This window comes from Vanacampus margaritifer, chromosome 4, assembly GCF_051991255.1.
Source record: "Vanacampus margaritifer isolate UIUO_Vmar chromosome 4, RoL_Vmar_1.0, whole genome shotgun sequence".
NCBI classification, from domain to species: Eukaryota; Metazoa; Chordata; class Actinopteri; order Syngnathiformes; family Syngnathidae; genus Vanacampus; species Vanacampus margaritifer.
In genome coordinates, this window is record NC_135435.1 from 17,639,517 (window position 1) to 17,648,507 (window position 8,991).

Genomic DNA, 8,991 nt, shown 5'->3' on the forward strand with positions numbered 1-8,991 from the left:
AAAAAAATAGAAAATAAAGACATACTTTAATTTGAACAACATACACACAATAGTCATTTACCAGCATATTTGTGCATACAAAACCTCAGAAACCACATAAAAAACATCATGGTGCAATCATATGAACAATGACACCCTTAAAGCTGTGACAGATCTTTTTTTTCTTTTTTAATTCAAGAGTTAAAAAGAAAACATCAATTTCAGTGAATGCAGTTTAGGTAAAAATAATAATAAAAAAAGGTCAATGTGTAGTTTGGTTAATTTGTGAGTCAGATCCTGGGACTTTGTCTGTGATGACAAGATAATTTCTTCCTTTTCGAGGGATCGAAGAAAGCAGAGGTGTTACAGGAGTGGATGAAATTCCTGAAAAGTATAAAAAATAAATATGCTTTACTGAAAATTAAACTACACTGCAAAACCTAAAATCTAACTAACATTAAATATATATATAAAAAAAACAAGGCAACAAATATTTGTGATCTGTGTCTGCTAATATTTCTTCTTACCAGGCAGTTGTTGTGTAAGAGCATGTCACTTGCTCTGAGCCTTTTTTCAAAAAGATCTTAAGGTCAGACGTCACTTCAATACTTTTGACTATTTATTAAAACCCAGGTTTTGCAGACAGTAGAGGACTTAACCTGTAACACTAATAACCTCCCTGTCACATTGACATAATTACAATCAATTACTTCATCATAGCATACATTTGTGTGTATGTATGGTAAGGTGGGGGAAAAATAAGTAAAAAATTAATGCTATACTGCAATCTGTTAAATTGGGAAGATCATCTCAATACAGACGCTCCCACAAATAGTTTGTACATGCCCGCCCTCTTGTGGATGAATTGAAAATTGATTTTAGTTAATATTTTCATATTAACTGGTTCAACACAAAATACATGTAAGTCTGTTGCATAAATATACTGTAATGCGTTAAATGTTAATTATGTAATTTTCCAGAGGTGAGAAAATCTTTTCAGTCACAATCAAGGATAATCTTGTACACGCAAACTCAAAGAGACTTATTTTTTCCGTCCAATGGATTTGTGCAGATTACAGGTCACATTAATGGTGGGAAAAGTTTTGAAATGATTTATCTTGGTATCATTTCATGCCATCACAAAACTCTAGCATTTAAAAGGAGTGTGTAGACTTTTTATAACTACTGTAAATGTATTCCTAAATATTTCTGTGTGGCCAAAAAAGTGTTGTTACCTGAAGAAGCGCAGTGCCGTAATGATTCTAACAGATCTGTGCTTGCAAACGTGACGACACATCGGAACGGTTGCTCCGATTCTGCCATCACCTGGTTTGTTGGGTCTTTGAACTTTGTCTCCAACTGCCGAAAAGTCAACATATCACACAATTAATGTCCGTCCAAGGACAGTTAGTTCACAAACTCATAACAGTGGAGGTGTGATGTTTCGCACTTAACTCACTTATGGTGACGCTAACGCTATGCTAGCTGACCACGGACCAGCTGAGTGCACATACGAACAACAGGCATTAACATTAAGAAATGCCCACTCATTTAAAAGGAGTGTCAAACATTGAGTCATAGATTTGTGATGAGGTAATTGACTAGTGTTTTTCCAATACCGATACTGGTATCGGCAGAAGCCCCGATACTGCATTAAAACAGTGGTATCGGTGAGTACTAACAAGTAACATGCCGATACCATTAATTCTGACGCTAATATAGGATTTTGGATGCAGCATCTTGTGTCTTGCTCATGCACGACATGTTCACTGCATGCCAAGCTAAGATATCCTATTGGCCCGTGAATGCTCTGAACCAATGCCAGGACAGCTTTTTCATGGTGAGAAAAAAAAAAAACTTAGGTATCGGTATGGTATCGGCCGATACTGTAAAGCTGGGTATCGGGGGCCAAAAAACAGTATCGGAACAACACTATAATTTACTCCCACTAGGTGGCTTTAGTGTTTCATGTTGCACATAGGTGACATGAACAGTACATTTTTCTTTTAAAATTCAGAACAATTGATATTTGCAACATGAAGCAACTCGTGGATTCCAAGCCATTTTGTTCATTGTAAATTACAACTAGTCACCAGTCCCCACAAATGCATATATGTTTTAACACATTTATTATTGCTAAATGGTGTTATAGTGACTCATTTGCACAATGTTGTATAAAAAACAAAAATAAAGCATGAACAACAATGTTTTTACGTTAATTGTATTAAAATTGTTAACGCCTTTTTTCTATGGACATTTTATTGAATGCTTTTTAATGTCATGTAAGGCCTTAATTTTAGCAGTCTATAATAAAGACTTAATGCTTTTTAATGGCCTGCGGAAACCCTGATATAGTATTAGGACTAAAGCTTAAAAATGTACATAAATAATAAAATATCTAATGTTTCTACTTTGCAAATTTCAGCTGTTGTGCGAATGATCTGGAATGAAAGATTTTCTGCAAAATTTCGATTACCTTGTAAACGGCAGACTGCAGCTGGGGTAACTTGCCGCCGCCAAACGCTTCACAGGCCATCTGAAATCGGTTGACCTCAGCCTCGGCATGTTCTCGCTTTATTTGGGGGTCTGTCAAACCAAAGTGAGTTGACCGTGATTAAGAATTGCATTTGAAAAATGCAATAAAGATTTTTATGTGTGAAAGCCTACAAAAAGAGTGACGATCACATGAATGTACATACGCGAGGCTTTTTGACTCCTTTCTACAAGATGGCTGGGATACTTAGCAGAGAACACCTGCACAACAAATCACAGCATTAGAAATGACAATAAAGTGATGTACAGTACATACTGCTACTTTCCCCCCATTCTTTTGTTTAAACCCTGCAGCTTTTATTAAAATGTGGTTTATTAGTCGTTGTTTTCTTACTGATGAAATTCAAGCCACCAATAGATTTACCCATAGCCTCGTCACAAGTGACCAATGAAATGACAGAACATGGACTTAACCTGTTCATACTGCTGCATGAGCAAGTCCCGAATTGCTGAGAGTTTTCGTCCGCTGAGGTTAGCATCCTTAATAGTTTGATGTCGGGTGGCTATAATCAGAGCCTGGAAGACAAAATTGGATTTTGAGACAAAAGCAAGTCACAGTCCCCACACAATGTCAATTTTGGCTCATTTTTTTCCACCTGGTACAACAGTGGTTTTCGCTTGGACGTCAGTCCGGTCACAAACACGTAAGGAGTTTGAAGGTAGTGAACAACATAAGTTGGTCTCAAGTTGTTTGGCTGAGAGCATCTGTCCCCCCACGCGATGCGGATCCAAACCGCTTCATCCGTGTGCTTCTTTATCTTGACAGACACCTTGGATGTCAAACGTGAAGATTATGTCAAAAACTCTGAAAATATTCGGGGTACAATCATGACAGAAAATCAAAACCAGTCAAATTTAAAGTACGTACGACTTACATGCCTTACGAGTTCATTGAGGTGAGATTTGAATTGTTTCTTGAACTGCATCAACTCCACAGCTGCAGCATTCGCTGAATAGTGTGAAGAGAAAGATGACAAAATTTAGATCAGCACCAAATCAAAGTCCCACGATTTCATGAGATGTCTACCTGTTGTATACTGTCATTTAATGAGTACTATTTAAACCTCGGGGGGTGACTCATAACTTTGGAAGGTTATCAGATAGGGGGGCTTGCAATACTGCACGTTTTAAGAGATTTCCCTCTTCCAACACACCTGATTCAAAGGATCAGATCATCACCAAGCTCTGCAGAAAGCTGGCAATGATCCTGATGATTTGATTGAGGTGTGTTGGAGGAGGGAAACCTCTAAAACATGTAGGACCTGAGTTTGAAAACGATGGCTTAAAGTGAAAAAAAAATGTCTTTGTGCAGCCTGGGCCGCAGACCAGTGGTTGGGGACCCCTGACACAAATGGTTATAACACCACAACACTGATGCTACTTGGTAGCCCGTCTAGAGCTGACTTGATTGAAATAATTCAGATTGAAAGTTGTTGAACTGAATAACCCCGATTTTCAAATTCAGAGAAAGTCAACTTGGAACCAAAGTTTGGATTAAAAACACGTTGAACCTGCTTCAACTGAGGCTTCCGGCCAACCAAAACAAACTTCATGACCTCGAAACCCAAACAATGTTTATTACCAGACCAACGCTCTTACATTCAGGGTCCACGAGTTGTAACGCATGCCACATCCGCTCGATTGGATTGTCAATGACATCTGAGAGATGAAGAAAACAACATTACAGTCACTCAGAAATGGATGGATGGATGGCAGAGCAAGAAACGTGAATGTAACAATGACTTACATATCATTTCTAACTCTGCTATATGCTGAACAGTCCATCCCTTTTCCTGCAAGGTAGGGAACAAAATAGCAGAAAAACAACCACAACACAATTTTAGTTGCTATATATGTAACGGCCCATCCATTTCCTGCAAGGGAACAATAATTAAATTATTATGGGACCAGGAAAAAAAAGAGTGGATTTCCCGTGACCGGCAACTCTCCTACTAGCGTTATTTTGCCGTGAATCGCACGAGAACTACATACACAAAATTATTACCAGCCCGTGCAATAGTGGTTAAAACTGCTGCCCCGAAAATGCTGGGTCACGTTGACATTGTTTTCCTCTCTTCTTCATCACTCAATGTTCAGTCAACAGTTATAATTGTACAGCAACGTACATAACATGACATGACATGGTTCACTTAATTTGCTGGCGTGTCTAGTAGAGCACTCGTGAATTCACGGAGGCTAACGCTTTTATGAATTAATATTTCCATCACGACATAAATCCGATTCCATCGACCTAGTTGTTTAGATAATCCAACGTGAAGCGTATAAAACACGATGTATTGCAATTACGATACATTCGGTGGTGCTGCGCTACAACTTTGGTGTTCAAATGGAGGGTCACTGTTTCCGGTTGGCCGAAAGTGCCAACAGTTGTCTTAGTTAAAACAGCGAAGTATACTCAAAATTACAAATAATACTACTTAACGTTAGTTTGAGTTAAGATCATGGCTACGCCTATGGTTAGTGTTATGGTTACGTTTAGGCTTAGGTGGGAGTGTGCGAGTGTTGGAACGCGGCCAGCAGTGGCCGGAAACGGTGCTGATGTGTAAAACCCGGAAGTCCGTGGCATCTACCCAATTTCTTGCAGCCAGTCAGAAGTTGTAAATGAGCAGATTTGTGTCACGTGTTTATTGAAGACACATTGTGTCTTATTGTCTGATAACCTTGCTAGGAGGCATGACTGTGCTGGTAATGCCGACAGCAGCCTATTTTCGATGGCAAACCAAAAGGAAAACTTAGTGAAACAACACAGCAGAGTTAGCAGGAGAGTTGCCGGTCACGGCAAAAATATTCACTGCCAAAAAAACGTGCATTTTGCAGCAAACGTATATAAAACCTTACATATTCACTTAGTGCCAATTTCTTATATCGATCAGTGTACCTCACTAATGGTGATTAGTTGGTCCGCCAACGCCCATTTCGTTTGCGTAAAATCGATGTTTTGTTGCTGAGCCACTGTCAAACGTCCCCACTTTTCCAGCGTCCCTTTTAGAACTTGAGTCGGTATCCGTCGAACAAGCCGACGCAACAAATATTTCACCTGGTCCTCCATTGTTCCTCAAACGGTATTCGACTTCTAGCTCATTCTTATGAAGAAATAATAACGCTAACCGATGTAGATTCTGCTACAGCTAACTTGCCCACCTTCTCTCAAACAAACAACCCGCCTTCAAAATCAAACAAATTGACCAATCAGGTAACGGCAAAATAGTTAGCGCACTTGATGTAGCGCCCCCTATTGACCTGGAGTAGTTCATGAAAAAGTGATAAGTGATAATAGTTTTCTTGGAATTTAGCAATTTAAACGTGCACTACTGGACCCTACTCCCATAAATCAGGTAAATATGTTTATATTTAATCATATATGGATATTTTATGAATCGTTTTAAGGCCGTGAAACGTGCAAAACAGCATCTCAATATCTATTTCTCGGGTTCGGTGACTTTTTTGTGGTATTTGGGAGAAACATCTTGCAACCCCTGAACAGCTTTGTCACAGAAGGCCCGGTTTCCTGCGAAAAACAACGAACTCCATTGGTGGATTGATGAAGAAGTGGTCACTGATTGGTTATTACTGGTTGTCATTTAAACGTCTGCCCTTCAGTTACGCAAACCAGTGCCATGTCTGTCAGCGGTTTGTCCATTTGCTTCCATATTTATGTAGCATAAACAGTGAAAAAAGGCATTGTGTTGATTTGCAGTACCCCGTGTTGCTAGTCAAAAAGAACAAGACAAAAGGACGATATAGTACAAGCGACACTTGGCAAATTTTAAGGGTGTTTATGCTGCATTTGCTAGTTTGTAGCTAGTACAACGGGTCAAGTTTCTTTTCACTGTCTACTGCTGGTAAGGTATCATTGGTCTGCAATGTGTGAGTTGTCATGAATCTAAACCGATTTCACTTTAAACACTTGTCTGTGTGTGTGCAGGTAAATTGTCTAGTACAGGATCCAGCATCTCAATGCCAAATTAGGCAGGTTATTGGATTTTTATGGACATATTTGATGTTGGTATATCATCACAATTGCTTAATTCAACTGAGTGCTACTGTTTGTGGCTTTTCTGTACACAGTAGGACCTTAATTCAGCATGCATCCTGACCTGTCGCCCCACCTGCACACAGATGAGTGTAATGTGCTCATAAACCTCCTGAAGCAGTGCCACTCGGAGGTATGTCAAGAGCTCACTCCCTTATTTTTCCTCATAAACAGTAACACATCATAAAAAAAACAAATTTTCCTCGCCTGCAGCATAACGTCTTGAAGTTCTTCGGGACGTGTAACGAAGCTGACCGCGCCATGCGTCACTGCCTCAACAATGAGGTGAGGATTGCATTTACTGTATGTGTGTAAAATGGGAAACATTTAGACATGACTTACTCATTAATTTGTTGCTATGTTGTCATTCAATAGAGACGGGAAAGGCAGCAGCGCAACAAACGGGATGTACAAACCATGAGAAACAGACTGAAAGAAAGACAAAAGGAGCAGCTCCGAAAGATAGATGATGAGATGTCAAACTAAGCATGCCTTGCTGTTTGGGGCTGGGCGGCAAATACAATGGGACATATGAAAAAATATGCACAATAGATTCTCAACAGAAACTTAATAGATTAAAAACATCTTTTGGAAGAGGAAATGAAAAGAAACAACGGACATACAATGGTGACACACTGGTCTTTTACTTATTGCAAAAAACAAAAACAAACCTGGCATTGATCGGGGGTGTGTAGACTTTATATATCAAGTGCAGGTGATGGAATCTTGACTGATGCGGAGGTTTGCATCGTATACCAAGCAGTGACAAATTCCATAATTATGGACATCTTACTCCCATATGATAAAACCGTCATAAGATTATCACCTGGACGCTTCATCAAAAAGCAACACTAAGGAACTTTAAGTTTATGTTGATTATGGCGGCGCCATATGGACAAAAGCGGTAATGTAATACCTGAAGGAAGACCTAATTTCCCACAAGGACAAGCGCATTGCGTTGTTTTTGAACTCACAAACTGACTTCCACCTTTGTAACGAATGGGGAAAGGGGGAAGTGACGCAGTCAGCACATTTGTAGTTTTTTTGTGTGGCAGTGTTCCTACCATCCTCCTCAAAGTTGCTTGGTTCCAGTAAAAATGATACAGACCCCCTCAGGCCATGGCAAAGGTCCCATTCAACTAGTGTTAAGTCAATGTTTCATCAGAAGAGTTTTATGATTTTTATTTTTTTTTGATTAAGGTTGAAAAGCTCCTTAGTGCTACTTTAAGCCTCATTTAAACCCAAATCTTTTGATGTTAATTTGCAACTCACGGGACATTTCTTTAGTTTCACCTGCACAATCAAGCAGCCAGAACAAAATGTGGTCTAGAACGGCAATGCATCCTACTGAGAGTTGTACCTGATATTTTGCTTTGTTAAATATGGAGGGCAAATTGTTAATAACACCTCTTCATGTGGTACATCTATTTATTTTTGTAGGTTTATTTAACCACAAAGTATTTTAGCAGCTGTACCGCTCTCAAATCTATGGATGGCGAATCACATTGTATTTCTTTTAAATAAAGTGTGTGTTCATATTTAAAGGAACTTAATGACATTTATGGTGAGTGATTTGATGCTGGATAACAATGGGAAGTACAAAGCCAATTCCCAAAAAGTTGGGACACTATACAAATTGTGAATAAAAACTGAATGCAATTAAGTGGAAGTGCCAAATTTCAATATTTTGTTCAGAATAGAACATAGATGACAGCTCAAAAGTTTAAACTGAGAAAATGTATCATTTTAAGGGGAAAATATGTTGATTGTAAATTTCATGGTGCCAGCAAATCTAAAAAAAAGTTGGGACAGGTAGCAATAAGAGGCTGGAAAAGTCAATTGCACACCACACAAACTGCTGGAAGACCAGTTACCACTAATGAGGTCCATTGGCAACTTGATTGGAGTATAAAAAGAGCTTCTCGGAGTGTCAGTGTCCCTCAAAAGCGAAGATGGGTAGACAATCACCAATTCCTCCAATGTTGCGCAGAAAGATAGTGGAGAAATATCAGAAAGGTGTTTACCAGCGAAAAAATGAAAAAAGGTTGAAGTAATCATCATCTACAGTGCATAACATCATCCAAAGATTCAGAGAATCTGGAACAATTTCTGTCTAAGGGTCAAGGCCGAAAAATCTTACTGGATGCCCGTGATCTTCGCACTCTTAAACGGCACTGCACCGCAAACAGGAATGCTTACTGTAAGGGAAATCACAGAAAGGACTCAGCAATAAATCCAGAAAACATTGTGGGTGAACACAATCCACCGTGCCGGCCGCCGTTGCCAGATGAAACTCGACAGTACAAAGAAGAAGCCATTTCTAGAGCAGACCAAGAAACGCAGGCCTTTCTCTGGACCAGGGGTTATTTCAAATGGAGTGTGGCAAAGTGGAAACCTGTTTTGTG

At 39.3% G+C, this 8,991-nt stretch overlaps 2 protein-coding genes across 5 annotated transcripts; one reads left to right on the top strand and one right to left on the bottom strand.

Annotated features, from left to right (window-relative positions):
• Positions 1-7: 7 nt before the first annotated feature.
• cenpn (centromere protein N) lies at positions 8-5,719 on the bottom strand. The gene is made up of 10 exons (XM_077564025.1): positions 5,432-5,719; positions 4,280-4,325; positions 4,132-4,191; positions 3,408-3,481; positions 3,129-3,302; positions 2,947-3,048; positions 2,679-2,733; positions 2,456-2,565; positions 1,215-1,338; positions 8-363 (listed from the first exon to the last, which is right to left on the bottom strand). The coding sequence occupies exons 1-10, from the start codon at positions 5,600-5,602 to the stop codon at positions 242-244; spliced, it is 1,038 nt and encodes a 345-aa protein (XP_077420151.1). The 5' UTR covers positions 5,603-5,719; the 3' UTR covers positions 8-241.
• A 434-nt stretch (positions 5,720-6,153) lies between these two features.
• cmc2 (C-x(9)-C motif containing 2) lies at positions 6,154-8,255 on the top strand. 4 transcript variants are annotated; one of them, XM_077562664.1, is made up of 5 exons: positions 6,154-6,395; positions 6,479-6,526; positions 6,622-6,719; positions 6,800-6,871; positions 6,962-8,255. In XM_077562664.1, the coding sequence occupies exons 3-5, from the start codon at positions 6,639-6,641 to the stop codon at positions 7,070-7,072; spliced, it is 264 nt and encodes an 87-aa protein (XP_077418790.1). In that variant the 5' UTR covers positions 6,154-6,395; positions 6,479-6,526; positions 6,622-6,638; the 3' UTR covers positions 7,073-8,255. The 4 variants fall into 4 exon arrangements, with proteins under 4 accessions (XP_077418790.1, XP_077418794.1, XP_077418791.1 ...); XM_077562668.1 differs by having other exon boundaries at positions 6,479-6,522; XM_077562665.1 differs by having other exon boundaries at positions 6,479-6,522; positions 6,625-6,719.
• Positions 8,256-8,991: the final 736 nt, after the last annotated feature.